At 42.0% G+C, this 21,734-nt stretch overlaps 1 protein-coding gene across 2 annotated transcripts in view; it reads left to right on the top strand.

The window, feature by feature from the left end:
- rims1a (regulating synaptic membrane exocytosis 1a) overlaps nucleotides 1-10,554 on the top strand; it is a 93,317-nt gene extending 82,763 nt beyond the window's left edge. Inside the window, exons 22-32 of one of the 2 annotated variants that reach the window (XM_026310024.1) lie at nucleotides 179-244; nucleotides 2,131-2,240; nucleotides 2,392-2,510; nucleotides 3,339-3,499; nucleotides 3,647-3,861; nucleotides 4,482-4,514; nucleotides 5,347-5,512; nucleotides 6,008-6,120; nucleotides 6,352-6,453; nucleotides 6,674-6,813; nucleotides 7,279-10,554. In XM_026310024.1, the coding sequence (XP_026165809.1) occupies nucleotides 179-244; nucleotides 2,131-2,240; nucleotides 2,392-2,510; nucleotides 3,339-3,499; nucleotides 3,647-3,861; nucleotides 4,482-4,514; nucleotides 5,347-5,512; nucleotides 6,008-6,120; nucleotides 6,352-6,453; nucleotides 6,674-6,813; nucleotides 7,279-7,497 (1,444 nt within the window). In that variant the 3' untranslated portion in view covers nucleotides 7,498-10,554. Of the gene's footprint in view, nucleotides 1-178; nucleotides 245-2,130; nucleotides 2,241-2,391; nucleotides 2,511-3,338; nucleotides 3,500-3,646; nucleotides 3,862-4,481; nucleotides 4,515-5,346; nucleotides 5,513-6,007; nucleotides 6,121-6,351; nucleotides 6,454-6,673; nucleotides 6,814-7,278 lie in introns of those variants that run through there. The other variant, XM_026310023.1, reaches the window with a different exon arrangement.
- The last annotated feature ends 11,180 nt before the right edge of the window (nucleotides 10,555-21,734 follow it).

The following is a 21,734-nucleotide window of genomic DNA, read 5'->3' as shown; positions in this document are numbered from 1 at the left end:
TCCAGATCATAAACTTATAAGGCCAATAACAGCCCCTCCCCAAAAGACCCAGACTCTTTTAAGTCTAAATTATTTATCCTCCATCATGATCTCATCCATCTTCTCATTTGTCCATCCATCCATATATATATTTTCTATTTTTTCTGTATGGTTCCCCTGCCCATCCACCATTCTCCAGGCAGCCTGGGACCCTAGAAACCCCTGCATGCCAGAGTCTTGGCACGAAGCTTTCTGACAGTGGCAGGTAAGGCTCAGTAGCCATAGGCTCAGTAGCCTGTGTGTACACATAAATTGTAGTGTATGAGGACAGTGATGGGAAGAGCTTTAAATTATCAGCCTAAAAACAAATGTCTTGCACAGGTAGCTCACAGGTAGAACTGTCCTCTTCCTCATCAGAGACCCCATGAATGCACATTTATTTGTGCGGGGTTGTGTTGAATCTGTACCTTTTCAGCTTGATTTTTCATGTGACCACTGTAAGCTTCAAAAGGATTGTGTGTGATGCGTATTTGATGTGCCAGCTCTCTTCAAAATTATATTATACAAGAGAATGACTTTGCCAAATATGTTGCCAAGTATGTTTTTCTGAGAAATTGGCTTTTAATATCCTTTTTATATTAGGCAGCATGTACTGTACAGTTGGAACATTAATGTCTGCTGTTGGTTAAACTTTCATTTTACATTTTTAGATGACTTTGTTTTTTCTTTTATCCCTTGTTGTTCCCTCTGTGACTTTCCTCAACCAAATCTTTCTTCCCTTTCTTGTTTTCTGCATGCTGCTGCTCACACACTGTGTTGCTTGGCTTTGGGTTTGTATGGCAAACACACACACAACAATGCACACAGTCACACAGTTTGCATTGTTGTGTGTGTGTTTGTGTGTACCCAAATCAAACCCTATATTAAGAAACTCCACAGTTATAAAGGGCCTACTGCAACCCTTTGGTAAGGGGGTTCTCTTTGAATGGGCAGCTCCTTCTCTAACCCACAGACTTTCCTTTCCTTTTGGTGGAGAGGAACATAACAGGGCTGCTCTCTCGCTTCAACATGCTTTTGTCACTTTGTGTATGTTCCCTTGACCTGTCTTGTCACAACAGAGCTTCTGATACTGCTGCTATCCTGTGTTTGTGTATTTTCTATACTGTGTTGTGAGGACCTGTGTGGTCATTTTGTGCTTTCTGAATGGACGTGTGAGTTGTCAGATGTAAGTTCTGCATAGACATATTTCATATACAAGGTTTGCATATCTCAGTATTGATTAAGCAAACAGTTTTATTATTTGTTGATTACAGCATAAGCAATTTAGTTTAGCAGTTATTTTATTCTCTTACCCAATAATGGCCAGTACAATGGCAGCTATGGAAGTGTTTTACAACAGAACATCAGATGTGATATCCATGAAAACACTGATATCCATCATGCTTCAAATATGAGTCAAAATTAAAATAGTTTATTTAAGAAAATGCAGGGATATAAGTGGAGCGGTGTGCCAATGCATGCAAATTACACAGTAAAAAAGAATAAATATTATGAATAACCTCTGTTCCCAGGTCATTGGTAAGAATGGATTAGATTGAATGAATGAATGTCTGCAGTAATTGTGGGATTGGTGCTAAAGGACTTTCACTTTCTACATGTGTCCTTTCACTGTTTAAACATTGATTTGCTACTGTCTTTAGCAATAGGGTCCCTCACTGTCAAAGCCCAAACAAGCTTCACCTTGCTTTTACTTTGTGAATATGTTGATTTTGCTCTTCTTTGATTCACATGACTTTATACCTATCTATATTAGATTCTGTTCATTAAGGCAAGGGGTATGCTGTGATAGACAGGCCTAGTGCTAATTCAGATGGATTTCAGCTACTTACTGTATAAGGTCAAAATAATACAATACAGTAAACTCAACAAATGTGAAAATAGTGAATGGCTGATGCTGCGTTTTACACCCTGTATCACAAACAAATTGGTTTTAATTTTATTTTCTCCCTTGGTATTCCAATTCTTTTCTTCTGTCTTTTTCTTGTTTTTGTTCATTCTTCATCTTTTCTTTGTTTCAATCCTCTCTCATCTTCCCCCTCCCACTGTTTTACTTCTCTTTTGTCTGCTTTGCTTCATATTATTTTGTGTTAGGGTCCACCTCCAAGGTGGTGCATCTCTTTCCTCTTCGGTGGTGTCCTCATCAGCACGCAAAGTGAGGCAGCTTCCACAGCTTCCCCCCAAAAGCAGCACCGTAGAACAAGGTATAATATATGTTAATGTGTTATGGATGTGTGTGTGTAAAATGAATCATACTTTAACATGAAGAAAGAGACATGACATGAGAGACATGTCTTCTCCAAGATTAGTGACTGATGCTGTTTTGCTGACTGATATGTGTGTGTCTGTGTGTAGCCCTTGTAGCAGAGGAGCGTGTTCGCCAGCTCCGGATGAGGGTTCATTCCAACCGGGTGCCAGCTGCTGCCACCTCCAGCCAACAGGATGTGGACAGAGCGCTGAAGAACAAACGGGAGGTGGGCCACAAGAATTCATTTCTCTTGGTAGCAACAGTTCAACTTAAAAAGAAACTCATCAAGAGACAGACAATAAGGTTTCCAGCCTGAAAGCGTGAGCAGTAACACTGCTGAAGTGCATAGCAGCTAGTTGCATTCACTGTCTAAGAAAGTAATAAATTATGTTACAATAATGGGGAAGGTCACTCAATAAAATGAACGAGTTCCAACTGGGCAGTCATTCAAGAATGGATCTAACCCCTCAAAAACAGTGTTTAATCCATACTGGCTACTTATCCTTAAGTTATTCAGCCTTTCACGTGTAAGCATGCCATTAGCAGAACTTTCTTATGTGCACTGTGGCAAAACTGGATTTGTGATACATTCCAGTTTCCCTCTTCTGGCAGAATGTGATTAATGAATGAATGAATTAAAGAAGATTTAAAAATATGTGTCTTTCATACATATTTTTGATAATGTAGGGATACTGAATGGAATTATTCTTCAAAACTAATGACAGCTATACTAACAATACTAACAATACTGACAATAAACTGTTAAATGATGATTGTCCTCAGATTTAAAACATCTTGTTTTTTCCCACTGAGAACAGTTGTCTGCTTCTATTGAAAAACAGGCTGAGCACTGAGACATTACAGTCACAGTTGCAAAACCAAAACAAGAGATGTTCAACAGAGTTGAGGAGAACTGCAAGGTTGCATCAAAATTGTTAAACTGACAATACCCACAAGGCTCTTCACGTTATATTTCGTTTGTTGTTGATGTAGGTTCCTTATGTCATATCGACACCGTCCATTGAATGATTTGGGTGATGTGTGTTTCCTCCAGCTCTACAAAGATCAGAGAAGGAGCAGTGAAAACGTTTCTCATAAGTCCTCAGACAGTGATGTCAGCGACGTGTCAGCCATCTCTCGAACCAGCAGTGCCTCTCGCATCAGTAGCACCAGCTACATGTCCATTCAGTCAGAGAGACCTCGGGGACGCTTCAGGTACAGACATACACACACATACACACAATCACTAGCTTCACTTACTTATGTATTATTGCTCAGTATTTGGTTTTCAGAAGCTTAATTATTAAAGCATGTGAAATTGGTGACATCATGTGATCGATTTTCTTAAATCATGATGATCAGCCGGGCCATGCGTGCAACGGGCCGCCACATGATGAAGAGCACCAGTGTGAGTGGTGAGATCTATGGCATGGAGCATGCCGATGGCAGCCAATCAGACACAGCGCTGGGGAGCCTGGGGACTGGGATCAAGAAGCGGCGATCAAGCCTGAGCCAACGAGTTGTTGCCATCCTGCCATCCAGACGCAGCCGAAGTACCTCGCAACTCAGCCAGACAGGTCAGAGAGCAGACTAACTAAATCCGAGAAATCGTCACACAAACACACACTTTTAAGTAAAAAAAACACAAGCAGAAATAAGCAAAGAAACATTGTGGTAAAAGGTCCATTTCACGTCTAATCTTCTGTTATCCCTCCACTGTCAAGTCTCATAGTCAACATGCATTTACTGGTATAGATTGAATTGTCATAAATCACTAATGCAGATCTGTAAACACTAATCAACTAGTTTAATCTAGTATCACTCTGTCTTAATCTCAATCTATCTATCTATCTATCTATCTATCTATCTATCTATCTATCTATCTATCTATCTATCTATCAACAATAATGTATAAATATTGCACACATGAAAATAAGAAAGTAGTATTTACCAAATACTTTCTTATACTACCCAAAACTACAGAACAACACCAACCCTCAGTGAAAGTTGTTTTGTGTATTTTCATTAAAATACTGTAATCGTTTTAGAACATCAGTGTAATCACTGTAAGTAAAAACCTTCATACAGATAAAAAACAGTGAGGTCACAAACTAACATATTTGTTTAGGTTTACCGCTGTATCCAGTGTTGCTGTTGTTGTTTATGGGTTTTGTTGTTGTTGTGTGTGTTATTGCAGAGGCGGCGGGTAAGGCGGCGGACAGACAGAAAGGTAAAGCAATAGTTAGACAGACAGTTTGGAAGGCAGTCAGTCAGACACTGTAAGACAGGAGGAAAGATAAACTTTAACAATTACCACTTCAGGTGATGCTCAGACGGACTTACAGGTGCATTTTAGATCCGTAATAATCATGAGTAGAGGATATTATTCATGAGGAAGAACATTAAAGACTTGTATTCATTATACATGAGCTATTTGATCATTCATCAATAAACATACTTTTAGAAGGTTTAAGGGACACTGATGCCGGCTAAATAAATCAGTACAATAAGGACAGACAAGAAACCACGGGAAGAACAACCACAGGGGCAACTTGATGAACAGATTTATTAAGTAAAGATTCCCTGCACCTCCAGCCCTTCCTGAACTCTGTCTCCAGCACGCTTCCTTACACCACCCTCTCCTGTCACCAGTATGTTTAAAGGCTGTCTCAGTTCTAGAAGAAGCCTTGCTGAGTCCAAACAAATTTTCTTCGTAGTGTTATTGTTAGACGATACTTGCTTTCCCTTGTAACTGTGACTACTTTAATTTCATAGATTGTACTATATTATACTATACTATACTATACTATACAGTTTGCATGCGTTGACCTGCATAGTGACAAATCTCAAGCTTATAGTTATCAGGCTTGTCAAAGTCACTCCATGGAATTTATACAAATTAGAAGATTCAGCTCATCCTCTAAGAAAATCTTTTCTATTTTGTACAACTAAATGTCCAATGTCGGTTCTGAGTAGGTAAGACATAAGATGGTAACTGATAACAGCCTTGTTTAACATGCAATGACCAATGGTCTAAAAGCACTTTTCTGTGTTTGCCACAGTGGCATCAACAGGTAAGAAGGTGGGAAAGGCTGGCAGCAGCAGCATCCAGAGGAGCGTAGAGACAGGCATGGCAGTGGAGTATCCACGGGGAGGGTCGGCCATGAACCGGCAGGCCAGCAGAGAGTCTACCGATGGCAGCATGAACAGCTACAGCTCTGAGGGGAAGTATGTAGACACTAAAAAATATCTGCAATGTGAACACAGGAGGCATGTTGTGTCGATGGTCTTTTATTGATTTAATCAATGGGATTTTATTAATGAGACTATAGTCTTTGTAGCACTAGATTACGTCACAGGCTATGGGGAAAGCACCATCACACTCACTGTAAAAATCTCAGTATTCAGACAGGCTACTTGTTGGTCAGTGCCAAATATTTGTATTTCATAATCTAGATCATTTTGAACATAGTGGCCAGATCTAAAACATGTCCAATAAATAGATTTAGCCCTCTGTTGCATTTACAGAGTGGCCTGGGATGGAGTCAAATTCCAGACCTGAGTTAATGTTTCAGGTCACACATCAGCGCAGAGCTATAGTGACTCTAATAATGTCTGTCTAATTTCTCACTGATAACACTGTCCTGTGTTATGGCTGGTTTAGGCAGAGGTATGTTCTAGAGAGAGCAATGAATCATTTTGGCTTGTGTCCATGTGTCTCAGTCTGATCTTCTCAGGGATGCGGTTGGGTGCCGACAGCCAGTTCAGTGATTTCCTGGATGGTTTAGGCCCCGGTCAGTTGGTGGGTCGGCAAACATTGGCAACACCTGCCATGGGTCAGTGACACCTCCTTTAGCTTTACTGCACATTTTATACACATAATTTCTGTTTGTGACACAAAAAGGAAATTAGAAATATTAGGGTTCTCGTTACAGTAAATGTAAAGATAGAAGAATACCTTCTTTTTATTTTCCTGTAGATTTATCTATTCAGTCTGTGTCTTATAGCTTTAATATCATATAATCAGTTTTGAAGTTTCTGTTTCTATGTGGCTCTTGTATATACAGGTGACGTCCAAATTGGTTTGATGGATAAGAAAGGCCAGCTGGAGGTGGAGGTGATCAGGGCACGAGGCCTTACCCCCAAACCAGGCTCCAAATCCCTCCCAGGTGACACATGCTTACTCAAATCTGAACGGACGAAGTGGCAGTCAGATTTAGCCATAATGCAACATGAGCCCACCAATACACACACACATACACACACACGCACACACACACACACACACACACACACACTCTCCCCATCTCGCTTTATAACTGCTCTCAACTTTCTATTAATCCTCTCTTTGTCATTTTGCTCACTCTTAACCCCACCCCTTCACCCCAGCTCCCTACGTCAAGGTGTACCTGCTGGATAATGGAACTTGTAAAGCCAAAAAGAAAACCAAGATTGCACGAAAGACCCTGGAGCCACTCTACCAGCAGCACCTGCTCTTTGAAGAGAGCCCCCAGGGCAAGGTGCTTCAGGTAACGATTTTTGTGCCTGGTTGTTTCTGTGGATGTGTGAGGGGGTATATCTGGTAACTTTTTAATCTCAAACAGACCAGTTTTTCCTTACAATGTGCTGAAAAGGACTATAAATAATGTGGATGTACTCATTTTCATTGCTGTTAGGTCAGGGTGTAATAGAAAATGACCACATTATAGTGTAACACAGCTTCAGCCTCAGTGTTCTGAGGTGTGAAAGACCTTACTGAACTGTAACCTTGTGACCTGACTTGGTCTGCCCTCATACATGGAGAGCAAACCTGGACTTCAATGGCTTTGCTTGGACTAATCTGTAATCACTTGACAATTGTTTTAGACTTGTCTTGAAATACCTGAGATCTGACTCCAATTTGCTCTCCAACACTTAAAATCAGCTCTGCTCTGAAACCTGAATACCATGGCTGCCATTATGTGTTAACCTCACTGTGCCTTTCTGTCTTCTAGGTGATAGTCTGGGGTGACTACGGACGATTGGACCACAAATGTTTCATGGGTGTAGCACAGATCCTATTGGAGGAGCTGGACCTCTCAAGCACGGTGATTGGTTGGTACAAACTGTTTCCACCATCGTCACTGGTGGACCCTACATTAGCTCCGCTCACGCGGCTGGCATCGCAGACATCTTTGGACAGCTCAGGACCGCCTCCAGGCGTTCGGTCGTAGTGACCGGATGGCAACCACAAACCCCCAGTATCCCTTAAATAAAAAAATAATGGACCACAGCTACTGGACCACAACTGAGCAGAGGGCGAGAACCTGCCCCAAGAATAGAAGCCCTCTATCAACCAATGAAAAGCCAGACAGAGAGACAGGGAATGAAAAAGAGAGAGGGAGAGACAGAACTAGCCAATCAAAGCTTAGCTGGAGTCTGACAATCATGTCTCACACCTTCTCTCTTCCTCCACCTAACACCTTTTTGTTTGCAAAGCGTTGCTTTGTTTGTTTTTTCCTCTAAGCTGCAGCTGCAGAGGTTTCTGTCCCACATTCTTCACTTTTCTCTACTGTGTTTTTTGTTTTTTTTTTGCCGTTACTTTCTTGTGCAGCCCCTATCAGAGCACCCGATCAAAGTGGAGTCCTCCACCCATTGGCCCTCGAGCCAATCAGAACAGAGCTTAACGCTCAGCCAAAGTAGGGATGAGTGGGGTAAACCAGGGGTGTCCGACTCTGGTCCTTGAGGGCCACTGTCCTGTTGTTTTCCATCTATCCCTGTTCTGACCACTGCTGATTCCCTGGATCAGGTGTGTTCAGCCAGTCGATAGCTAAGGGTGGAAGGGGGATGGGACAAAATTAATTGGCAAGTTGGAAAACAAGCAGGACAGTGGCCCTTGAGGAACATGGTTTGGACACCCCTGGGGTAAACAGTATGTGGCAGTTAAATAGCAAGCTAATGCAGCTGTGCTGTTACCATGGTAACAGTGTCATTGTAGAGCTCAAGGATTAGTGGTTTGGCCCGGTTTGGTAACGTTTTTAGGTGAAGGGAGCCTGCACAAGCACGTGCACATTCTTAAGGCCTGTACATACTCTGCAAGAAGAAATTTGTTCTCTCCCAGGGCTGTGAGAAAAGAATGACGTCATTTTTTTCCCTCGCAGCCCTGGTCTGGGAGTTCTCGCAGCTGGTTCTCGACACATCATCTGGGCAGAACTTTTTTCTCCGGTGGTGTCTGACAGCTATTGTATGATTGGTCAGAAATTTGAAGTGGGCGTGGTTAATGCAGAAAGCAGAAATGTCACTCCCGCTTTTTCAGCTGGTGGTTGTCATAGCAATGGATTGTTTTGAGGAACAGCTGGCAGAGGCAGTGAGGAAGTATGAAAATCTTTATAACACATCTTGTAAGGCATATAAAGACACACAAATGGCTAATAATTCATGGAAGAGGTTACACTGTGTACAAAGGAGAGCGTCTGTCATAAAACATGGTGATGTCCAATATCTTATCTGGTGTAGTGTAGTTTCTGTCAGATTCCCACAATGCTTAGCGCACTGACATAAGCTGCAGTGGGAGGGACCTCTCAGGAGTTCAGCAGTTGAGTTTCTCGTGAAGTATGAAATGTCCTGGCGAGAACAAGAACAAGAACAACGTTCGTTCTCGTCACCTTGAGAAAACGAACAAATTTCTCACTTCTAGTGGAGTATGTATCAGGCTTTAGTTTTGTTGTGAGATACAAACGCAAGCACAAGAAAAGCTTGACTCCTTTCTTTGGACAAAGACAAAAAGGTTTTGCTCTTTGTCTAAACAAAGAGGAAAGAAAATGGAGGCCGAATTAACAATTTGCTTTGTTTTTTATTTGAAATCATTTGTTGTGTCTTTCTTTTGCCCAGAGTTCAGAATGGTACCGGAAGGTGCAGACTCCCTCAGTGTACGTGTAAGTTTGGTTTTCAAGTGACATTGTGGCAAAGGCCAACGATAAAGGTCAGGACACAATCGCCTGGACAGCCTTCACACGACCCTCACCTCCACACCCAAATTTTCTTCCCAACCCCTCAAACTCCCCCTGTAAGAGGGAGCAGCATGACGCCGGGAAGCCACGCTGCATGCACATTTATTTTGTTCTGTTCGTTTTGGTTTTTTCATTTTTTTTTTTTTCAATTTTCTCTCTGTTTTTTTGTAAAATCGAGGATGAGACAAATTAACAAACAATTCTCAAAAAACAAAAAGAGAAAAAAAAGACTAGACTGTGTGTGTTAGTTCCACATACTTTTAGGCCAGCTTGTATGTTGCATGTTCTTGTACAGTTTGCTCGTACTGAATATGAAAACAAACCGAGAAAAGCCAAGCCATCTCTGTCCCCTAACAGGAGCAGACCAACAGGGGGAGGGTCAACTCAGCCCAGGCAAGGCCTACCACTCTGGATCTAAATATCCATGTTAGGAAGTCTTCGGGAAAAAAAATTCTGTTTCAGTTTTTCTTTGAACCCGTTCAACAACAGTGCTGTTCTGTAGTACTGAGCATACTTGAGCCCCTGGTGTATCTGAGGATGTAGGTGTCTAAACTGTAGTTTAAGACAGTCGGGGCTAGAGACCAAGATAGAGAATGTGTGTATAACAGCTAAATGTATATGAAGTATCATTATGAGTTTGACAGAAGTTATAAAGATTATAGCTATATGAATATAAAAAGAGTGTATTTGACTGTACACCCGTCACAACACAAACACACTGGCACACACACCTTGTACATACAAATCAGGATGAGCAGATTGAACTTAAGTTATGAACAGATAAAACATCACTGACACACAAACATTCCTGGTCCTGTTAAGGGGAAACCATGTGCTCGAGCTGCTGAGCGGCGCAGAGCCACAAGAAGGCGCTATATGCCTTTATTTTTGTCCCAGTTGCAGAAAAAAACAAAGCAGAACAAGTTGAAACAAAGTTTACGTTCTTCTCCTTAAATCCCCTTTGCCATGTTTAGTACTATTGGTTTGGACTGGACTTCTAAAGCCAATGAGAAACCTGGTTTTCCAGACATATTTTGCAGATGTTTCTGTTAAAATCCTTGGCGTGTGGTCGACTGCCCTTTCCTTTGTCAGTATTACTCCAGGAATACTGATTGTTTACAGCCCATGGCTCCCCACTCCCAAACCACCATTCTAGATGAAAGATGAAGTATTCACTGCAAAAGTTCTTGTTTGTATAACAGATGTGGCTCTACTGATGTGTATGTTTTATATTCAAGAGTTCATTTTTATTATTTACAAATAAAAGACTGTGTGGAAGAAGATCGTGGCTTTTTCAAACAGAGTGGTCTCAAATTATTGTAAAACAGGTGACTCCAGAGTTCTTATTTACTGTAACATGGTGAATGTGATGGTTTTTTACTGCTTCTACTTGCCATTTTCAGGCCTTTTATTGGCACCACACATATTATGACTGGAGGTAGTAAAGGACTTAGTGTGGAAAAATGTTTGGAGTATCTGTTTATCTTTATTCTTACCACTCATATCATTCATTTCCTCTGTTTAGCTCTCAGGCAGAAAAATTACTGTTGGATTTGAATACTGGATTGCCTTTAAGGTTGAAAGTACTTGGTATATGTCTCTTGGTAAGCAATACTGCGTTGCTAAAAGTATTTTGATGAAGGGGTTGAAGTCTGCTGAAATGATCCACTGCTGATGGTATAACTACTGACAGCTTTCTGTTTACTACACTGGCTTCATAAGTGTATGAGTCCTCAGCAATGGTGGTTTTAGTCTCTTTTTTAGGTTCTCAAACACCTTAATTTTATCTCAACACCCATAAAATAGGATAATTGGTATTAATGGTAAATTTTGCTAAAGTGCACTTGTCTGTTAGAGTTAATCAATTACAGGTTCAAATGCCTCTATTATGGTGTCATCACAGGTTTAATAGTCAGTATTCTGTGTAAAATCATGATGTTACACACTCAGGTACAGCAGGCGACTATGGTGTGTTGTGTCAGAATGTGTTCCCCTGTCAAGATGTGTTCCCCCCCAGTACCTAAACCCTGAGGCGGCAGGTTTAACTTTGGAAGTCCACCATGCCTTGTGCATCATACAACACAGCACAGTGAACACTAGAAAAAGTTGAGAGCACTTTTAATTCCATGTTTATTTATATTACAAAACATCACGAGACATGTCGTAAAGAATATACCTCTTGGATTATGTGCATAAAAATATCCAAATGTCTCATTAACTAAGCTTAAATATGCTAAAAAAGTAAGAGATCACTTAAATTACACATTTCTGACAGTTTAGTCATAATCCTGTACGCTAGTAGCTGCTGGAGACCATTTTGTAGGTCTCTCACAGTGCTATTTACCTGTGGCAGTATTGGGTTATTTCTGGATTATCTAGATATTAGTGGGCATCAACCAGACAGTTCCTCCTGATGTGACAGGAGAAGTAATTTTTGTAACACATACATTGTAGATATTCATCCATCCATCCATTATCTATCCCCACTTATTCCTAATTAGGGTCACAGGGATCTGCTGGAGCCTATCCCAGCTCTCTTTGGGTGAAAGGCAGGGGTACACCCTGGACAGGTGTGGATATTCAGTAACAGCATATATGTTATAGGAGAAAAGACTGCTGTGTGAAGCGTGTGCTGAACACATGGTGCATAGTAGAATAGAAGTGCAATTCATACATGTAGCCTGTGTTACTGCAGAACAGACTCAAGAGGCTCATAAATTATTAGAGTGCATGGAAATGGTATCTGTTATCTCAGCTCATTACCAGTTTATAAAAGAACTTGAAGTGGGGACAAAAGTGATGGACTTTCTGTGGCCATTGAAAAACAGAATTCAAAAATGTTATTACATTGGCTGGTTTAGGTAACTAGATGTGCGGCAGTGGAGTCAAAGATGCATTATCACATACAGCATGTGCCCATGTAATATAATGAGCTCAAACAATTCATGAGCAGAACTTTGTCAGTATGTTGCTGTGCTGACTTGAGTGTATACATTTCCACACTAAGACCCTCTAGCTCTTAACACATGTCTTTGAGTGAAGCATCTGTCTCTGCATTTGAGAATCATATTCAACACTATTCTTGGAATGAAGAAAAAGTCTTCAAAGCTGTAGAAAGTTTAGCACAATACTTCACATTGACGGAGGAAAACATATTTAACTTAACATAACTTTTCTAAATTAGAACTTTTCTGTACCGTCTATTGACAGACAGCACAGCATCAGGGCCGGACAAGTGACTCCTGCCTGTCAGGGGTAACTGTAGCTATGCAGGGAAACAAGTAATGTTAGATGCAGCTGCTGGTACTACTACTGTGAAGTCAATGGCTGGTTTAACACTGTGATGTAGCTCTGAGATTGTTTGTGAGTGAGAGAGGAGTCGTGGGGTTCAGGTAGATTTGTCAACCTAGTTTACAGTTAATTGTTGTAATAAGGTTTGACTGCATGTTCCACTGTATTTCTGTATGTCATAGTATTTTGTTCCCACATAGGGGATTATGTGTAAGGTTAGCACATTATACACAGTCTAAAACACAGAACACACAGGTGAACAAAAGACACATAGAACAAAATAAAATGCATTAAATGTATAATACATGTGTGTACACATATGCTAAAATAACCATATAAAACAGTGTACATTAGGTGACAGCATCAGTGGTTAAAAACTTCGAGGAGACATTTTCAGCTCTTTAATGCCATCTTGTGGTGAACTGATGATGGTCTAATAAGTAAATAAATTGTGCTGACATGATTTAGAGGGTAAATAATGAATATAGGAGGGCAGCATGGTGGATGAGTGGTTAGCACTGTTGCCTCACAGCAAGAAGGTCGTGGGTTTGAAACCCTTTCTGTGTGGAGTTTGCATGTTCTCCCTGTGCTCGTGTGGGTTTTCTCCAGGTACTCTGGTTTCCTCCCACAGTCCAAAAACATGTATGTCAGGTTGATTGGTGACTCTAAATTGCCCATAGGAGTGAGTGTGAGTGTGTGAGGTTGTTTGTCTCTATGTGGCCCTGTGATGGACTGGTGACCTGTCCAGGGTGTACCCCTGTCCTTCACCCAAAGAGAGCTGGGATAGGCTCCAGCAGATCCCTGTGACCCTGGTTAAAGAATAAGCGGGTATAGATAATGGATGCATGGATGGATGGATAATGAATATAGGCATAAAGAAAATGGCAATAAAGAACAACAGCAGTTCTAAAGACTGAGAATTAATATATGAACCAAATCAGCCCCTTCAACTATTGTATATATATATATAGGAACAACTGTTTCTCCAGAACTTAACAATTTTACCAAGACTATATTATCTAATATCGACTAACTCATATTTACATCTTGAAATCAATTCCCCAGTCTAGGCAATCATCATAATAAATTTTCAACAATGGTTTCTCCTCAAAGGACCCTCATATACTCAGGTTAAAGCTCCATATTTTTGGGTGGACTGAAATATATTCCTTTGCACAGTCTTTTCATTTCAAGCCATTCTGGTCAATTTGAATGACTTCTAAACTGAACTGCTTCACAAATTCATAAATTGCACCAAAAACCTCAGTTCTCCATTTATATCCAATTTTGAGATTCATTTGATTTTTCAGAAATTATGAGGCTATAGGCCTATTGTTATTTTTTGGCAGGAAAATAGTCACAGTTAATAACACTAAATTTTATAAGGAGCATTGTAAAAAATGTTGTCATTGCCTGTCACTGCTTTCCCAAGTGCTAAATGACCCTGTAATACATAATTTGGTAAGATGTTACATGATAATGTCTACCGCTAAGAAGCTTTGTACAATTCTCTAAATTTACCGTGGAACCTACAGAAAACCCACATTGAAATAATCCTGTGCAGTAGCTAGTAGTGCGTGTGTGAACAGGGTTGATGCCTTTCTCCACGGGTCTGTTATTCCCATAACATTATCAGAGCTAATTTGATTTAGTATCACTTCAGTGTTTTTCAGTTGTAGTACTGAATAATGAGCCAACTCAAGCCTGGTGCCTTTTATTCCCAAATGAACAAAATATATATTCAACGGCGTCTTATTGCTGTTTACTATGCCTGAGTGACTGTACGTTTGCTGTCACGACCCCCACACACTTCTTTACTGCGTTTCTGTGCCTGTGTCTTTTTTGTATTTGTTATCTCTTGTTTTTGGCACAACTCTGATTTTTTAGAAACTTTATTTTGTGAAGTTCTTAGAGTTATAATTAGTAAAGGTCTGTTCTCTGCTCTGGTGTTAGATATATGATTCTAAAGAATGAAATATATTTTATACAGCACATGATTCACCTTGCGCTGTATGAAACCAGTAGTGATGTTATTTATAATGGATCTTTTATGATAAACACACCATGTACAGATGCTGAACACACGCGTTCCTCAGCGGTCCTTTGGTCTTAGACGCAGGGACTTTGGCACCAGCCTATTTGAGGCTTTCTGCTGGTTGACAGGCAGACTGAAGCAGAAGGGTGTCATGTCAGATTAGATTGGTTATGTTGCCCCCTCAGTGTTAATGGTTTGAAAGGCCCCCCTGGCTGGGCTGTGAGGCTGCGCTTCAGAGCCCATTAGAAAGACGCTGCCGTGCACGCAGTCATTACGCGCAGTATTCCCCGTCCGACCCGCACCGCCCCTCACCACCGCTTAATCTAATTAGATAGCCGGGATCCTGGCTTGTGGAGGGAGGGGAGAAGAGCCCCACTTCTAATGATGTTCGTTAAAAACATATGCTTTCTCACTAAACTGTCTGAACTGCAGTCCGCTCACACCTCCGACGACAGAAACACCACTGATCACTGCAGATTAATAATCCTTATAGAATCAATCATCTGTATGTAATATAAGACTAACACATTGTGATAATTGTTAGTAATAATAATAATAGTAATAATTGTGATTATAATAATAATGATAATAATTTCTCCAGTAATCATCCACAAATACCTGATCTCGAGATAAAAATTTGGGGAAAATGTCGCTAAAACTTGTTTTCTATTACATTAAACAGACAGGGAGGAGACGTTAAAATGTTGCGGATTTTGCGATGTCAGGATTTAATGTTTCAGTTTTATTTGGGTCATCTGTCCGAAGCTTTCTACTCAACACTAATCATGCCATTTGTGTTTCTACCTTTCAGTCAGATCAATAATGAAATGCTTTCTCCTCAGCCCTTTCTCCATCCTCTTTTCACGGTGAACAAGATCTCCTTCCTTCCTATGATGATATATAGTTTATTTAAAAATAACGACTTTTGACGCTTTCGATGAAAATTAATTTAATTTAATTTAATTTTATATCAGATTTTTCCCCCAACCCGATTCTCGGTGTGTTGCTTCGGGCCCTTTCGGCATAGACAGCAGGCTTCAGGGCCCCCCTTTTTACATTTCCCTGCGCTCTGACACTGTATCTATTTTGGACACTAGGGAGAGCTAGAGTCCATATTTGGAGATGAAGCCGCGACCAGCTTAAATACAACCAGCGCAGTTTAAGATTTTGACGGGGCTTTAAGTATCAGTTCAAAGATCATATGTGTATTAGACAAATCTATCCATTCACTCCAAAATACGGTTTAATGACGTGTCCATCAGCGGAATTCAAGAAAAGAAAGAGTCAGGGAAAAACTTCGGGGAATTTATTAGCTGGTTAGAGTATGTTTTTTTTTATTATTATTTAGGATTCAACTAATTTACCACAGGTTTGCATCTTTTTATCATATAGATCGAAGCGGAGAGTTTTAGTGTTTGGCTTTGGAGCAAATTTCTATTTCTTAAGTGTCTTAAATGATCACTGTCCTTGTTAAAACTCTTGTGCTTGCACTTATTTTAGATTTTTTACACAGACGTTGAAATCGACGGCTTTAAAAATCGGTAACATGTTGTGTTCAAGCACATCACACCACTAATAACATGAATAGACCCCAACCAGACCACTGTACTCATCCCCAGTCGGCACTTTATAGATCCCCATAGCTAAAGACTCCTATCAGAACAGGAAAACACTCGGCTGTCCCAAGTGTAGCTACCATTCCCCTCCCGTCATTCATCTTAACCTAACTTCTCCTTTAGCGTAAAATTAACAACGGCTTAACTACGGGAACCATAAACACATCCGTGCATTATAGGCGGGTGGATGGACGTGGATTGTGTGGTAGTGGTGGAGGAGGAGGAGGCGGGATGGAGCTGGTGACGGAAAGCAGAGGTGCACGGCTTTCTGTAACTGCTCCGGACCCTGCTGTAGTCTGCAGCACGGGGCTCGTGGTCTGGGGCTGTCCGGGGGTACCCCAGGAGATTAATCGTGTTCTAAATGGAACATCTATCTGCTCCCACAACGTGGCGGAGCTTTCGGTCCTTTTGTGTTTGGTTGAACTGCTCTCTGACTGACCCGTCAGGCCGTCACATCAGTGTCAAACATTATACCGAGAAAGAGGGGGCTATATGGGACTGGAAGGATAGGTGGGTGCGTGGGTGGGTGGGTGAGGGAGTCTGATAATTTGGTCTATAGCCGAGTAATCTCACCTGATTTCATGTAATTCCACCGGCGCGGCGAAACGGCGTGCGCGCACATCCACCAATGTGATAATGGTACTGTTGTGAAATCCAGCCCGCTTCGGTTATTGTAAAGCTTTTGGGATTGAAGGCTGGGGGTGTAGTATATGTGTGTATACAGGGATGTGTGGGGACTATACCAGAGCCCTCAAAAAGCCAGGGACTTGATTTAACAGGGATTTAGAACTTATACCCCTCGGCTGTAAGCACATAAAACCCGGAAACATAGAAAACTGCATTCACTTCTACAGCACTAGTCGCGTTTTGCCTGATTAATTTGTCCAAACTAGTAAAGAAAATGTATTTTCTTTCTTATTGACCACAGAACATCAGTTATTAGTTGAGTAATAACTGTTGAATAGCAAACAGGTGCATACCACTTGAGTTTATAGGCCTAACAATTTTTCACAAATTTACTGGCGACAGTGGGACCCCCGCTGAGTCCTTTTTCATGTTTTTTTCCGATTATCTTTATTGATCTTTCAATATTGTTTAAATTGCGTAAAACTGAAATGAAGTTTTGTTTTGGTGGGTTCAGCGAAATAAACTAAACCTGATTTTTATGTCTGAATATAACCAACTGGTGCGAGTTCAATTGTAAATGTGAATTTAACAGTGAACTGTCCGAGCATAAATCATTTTGGAGTCGATTTCAGTCAGTCGTTTTTGTTGATCACAGACGGGAGATTGGATTCTTTAATTTACAAAAACATGACTGTACGGCCCCAGTCCACCGCAGGTTGAGCATGTTTGCTATAACCCTTTAATTTGACCTTGCATATTACACCGATAATGTCAGTTTACACTGCGCGTCTTTACGCACGGGTCTTGGGGATTATGACAAAAGCAACAGACGCAGGGGCTGAATAGAGAGAGAGGGAGGGAGAAATAAAGGTATGGAGGGGAGCATGGTATAGGGGAGGGACCTTGATTTATCTCAGGAGCCCCCGGTCATTTCCATATATTGAAATGCGCCCCCAGTCACTCAATTTCCCTGGAGCTGTCGTGCGTGCAGGAAAGGCGCGCATGTGACCACTGCCCGTCTGATGCCCTGTGGTCCCTCGGCTCTTTTCACGCACCTTACAAAGCCCAAACTCGTGAACCGTTATCAAAGTACACCGCTGTCCATTTACTCGGCGCACGTATGTGCTGAATATATAGTCAGATGAAAGTTAAAGCAAATTGCCGAATACGAGAAATTAAGTTAAAGCTGTCAGAGTGTGGCCTACAAATGGAGCAGAATCTATAGGCTACTGCTATGTCACTTTTTAGACCTGAGTGCGGCCTGTGGCTCCCAAAGTTATTTCGGGCGATATCTCCAAATTCCTTTCTTAATTTTTAACAATAAAAAATAAAGCTCAAGATGGGACTCGAAGACATAAATCCAGGCACGCACACACACACACACACACACACACACACACACACACACACACACACACACACACACACACGCACGCACACGCGCGCACACATACACACACACACACACACACACTCAGGTCCTGCTTGCCTCATGTATGCAGAGTGATCTTGTACCTCTACAGCATTAACTATGCAGCCTGACTGATTTATGACGGGACCGGCGACGCTTTGCTATTTACATATAGAGATTCCCCTCCGCGCTCCCCGAGTTCGAGCAGCTCTATACGAGCTTTGATCAGTGTCCTGCCTCGACTTAGAGTGTGTGTGTGTGTGTGTGTGTTGTGTTGGGAGGTGTATAAAGTCAATGTATGCGGAGGAGGGAGAGAGAAGGAGATGGGAGGAAGAAAAAAAAGGAAATTCTTTGTTGTTAACAGATGGAGCGAGGTGTAGGAAGAGGTCAAGGTTAGCGGTCTCGGATGTGTGTGGGATGGGTGTAAACGAGGGCCCCTTAAGGTGTGGGTGCCAACCAGGGGATGATGTGGTTCTATTAAAATCAGCAAAACAAGCTTTACCTCACAGGAGCTGCAGAGCTCATATTGTCTCATCTTTCAACACTGTCCAGAAAACAGTCAGTTGTTGCTTCACTTTGTGCATAAAGGAGGCTTCTGGGAACGTAAAGGTTTTGTGCCAAACGATGCTACTGGTTTGCCATATGAGGTCAGTTTTACCACCTGCCAACACGACATAAGTCATAAAACCTGACAAGAAATACAAATATTTCCTCCCCATAGTTGTTTTCAGCCAGGGTGCACCTCTGAACACTCCGCCGTGTCACCCAGCCTGTAAAGACTTCTAGTGTTACTGGATCAGGTTTAGTGAGTGCCGTGGTCGCCTGTTGCCAGACCGAGAGCAGCAAGCCACCCAGGACTGAGATGGAAAGCTAAAATTCTCCCATTTACGCTTTTTAAACGGGCGCGTCGTTTTTCAGAAGAACAAATGGGAATTGTAGCTTTTCTCTTTACACCCATTACATTAACGAGTGAGCCGTCTGCCTCTCTGACAGAGCATGATATTTTATTTAACCAAGCAGTTAAGGTAAAATTAAGATCAAAAGAGTCCTACCTAAGAGTTTAACATCCAGTTGGATATCTTGAAATCAGCACTGTTCGTGTCTCTTTACGCAGTCTGAGGCAAAAGCACTTAGAGATCTACACTAAACGCCCACGTAGTTTTCGAAATCTGTGCCTTTTTTGATTCACCTTTATGCCAGTGAAAATATATTACCCATTTCCAGAAAAGACTCTTTAAAGCCATGCTAAAGCGCCGATTGTCTTCAGAAACAGTGGAATAAAACATTTTTTCCTCTTGCACATTTTACATGCTATCTTTAATGGACTTAAATAATCTGAGTTTTACTGGCTGCCTGCAAACGAAATAAATGACACAGCTCGATTATAATTAAACTGTATTTCACTTCATTTATAGACATGGGCTCCTGACAGTAATTAGCTGAAATGTCTATTATCATTATCATTCGATCAAATGATTAAAAATACAACGAATGGGTAAAGTGTTCAAATGTGCCAATGCATTGTCACTCACTCTAACGCGCTTCTGCCGTTAGATCACAGACTGACTGGATAACAATTTATTATTATCATAAAATCCCATTCCCATCTGCCACTTTTAACCTGCCTAAAGTTTGACACGCCTTGACAAACAGGATAAACACCCTGTGCCGTATAATGCACACGCACGCGCACCTACACACACTGACGCACATACATCGGCCCGTGCAAAAAGCCACGCAGCGAGTTGCAACCTGAAAAATATTTCACTGGTCATGCATTTTTCCCCCTTGACGTTGAACCTCCTCCTCCTCCACTCCTCCGGCTCCTCTCGCTCTCTCTCTCCTTGTTTCTTTATGTCTCTCACTCATCACCCTCCTCCTCCTTTTTCTGTCTTGCCTCCCTCCACCACCCCCACCACCCTCTGTATTAAGTGCGCGTCCTCTTCGGTCAGTGCTCGTAGCTCCAGGTCTCCGAAGCACTACCAGAGTCGCCGCTGCTGCCTCTACTCCTTCAACGGGCTTCTGTCCCGGAGCTGCTGCCTACGCAGCCGCCACCTCCGCCGCTGCCGCTGCCGGTATCCGGGCGAATCTCTCCGTGTTCTCTCTCCGATACCATCCTTTCCCTTTCCGCCACCGTGTCCACACAGCGACGGTGGCTCTCTTCGTCCCGTTTTCCTTTGAGTTTCTTCACCTGAAATCTGTGTTCTCAAAGCCCGGATCGCGTCGGGCTGCGCTGCGCCTTTACCGTTTACAGCCCCGCGTCTTATATTACCAAACCCCCTTTATTACAAGAGTATTTACAATCTCTTCCCCCTCCTCTTCTTCTTCTTCCTCCTCCTTCTCCTCCTCTCCACCCCCCCACAATCGAAGCACCCTCCCCTACACCGTATGCAGCTCGAACCTGAGGCACATCTGAAAGTTATTACACGGGGCTCATATGGGCCCGCTCCCACTCCCACGGTCTGCAGTTTGGATTTCACGCAGACAGACACACGGACACAAAGAGAGCAGCTTTGGACCCTATAGTGCCCCTTCTACACTGCCCAGACACTCACGCTGTACACCTCCACCGGTCCCGGCAGTGCGCGTTATTCACAGTGGAGTGGTTGTGTTTGAATTCACACAGAAGCGCAAGTGTAAGTGACATCTGGCTCAGACATGAATTTATCCAGGTTCTTAAAATAAAACAAAAACAACACAATTCAGAATGTCCTCTAAGTTCAGATAAAATCATTCTGTGTCCAAAGGAATATGGTGAAAATATTTTTCTACCCACTTAATATAAAGAATTTCAAGTCCTTTTCATTACAGTGTAAGTTATAAATATAAATAACCGAACACTGTTTCGGGATATAGCTATGGTCAGACCTAATAAACCACAATAAACGTATATAAACACATTTTGGATTACTTTAAAACCACGTGATGTATCGAAATTCCAGGTGATAAAAACAGTCTGGCTCTGTTTTACAGGGCCGGTATGTGATGACTGTGTGTAAACAGAGCAGCACATACCACTTTGTTCATGTATCGCATATGTAAAGCAACCCAGGTTATAGCCTGTGCCTATATTTCTGTTGGCTGTTCAACCTGTCCGTCCTGTTCACCGTAACCGGATAGTGTGCAGCGCTTCTCGACACGTTAACCCGTGCGTCTCTTTCCATCCATCTCTCTAACATAACCTGTATGTGCACGCGCTTTAAGGACACAGACACACATACGCGCACGTGCGTCCGGGTGAGTTTGTGACTGAGCATTGCTAAAAACGCGACCACCGCATGCAAAAACTTTGCTCACTCTCTCTCTCTCTCTCTCTCTCTCTCACACACACACACACGCACACTCCTCCTCCGGTCTCTAGTATATGCAGCGGTTTTATATCCGCCCCCCTACGGTGAGCTTCTCTCCGCCGCTTTCATTGCCCTGTTTTGCGTCCACTTCTCTCTCTCTTTCTCTCTCTCTCTCTCTCTCTGCATATTGC

The sequence above is a fragment of the Mastacembelus armatus genome, chromosome 15, assembly GCF_900324485.2.
Source record: "Mastacembelus armatus chromosome 15, fMasArm1.2, whole genome shotgun sequence".
NCBI classification, from domain to species: Eukaryota; Metazoa; Chordata; class Actinopteri; order Synbranchiformes; family Mastacembelidae; genus Mastacembelus; species Mastacembelus armatus.
Note: the sequence above shows the minus strand (reverse complement) of the source record. Positions and strands in the feature narration are given on the sequence as shown.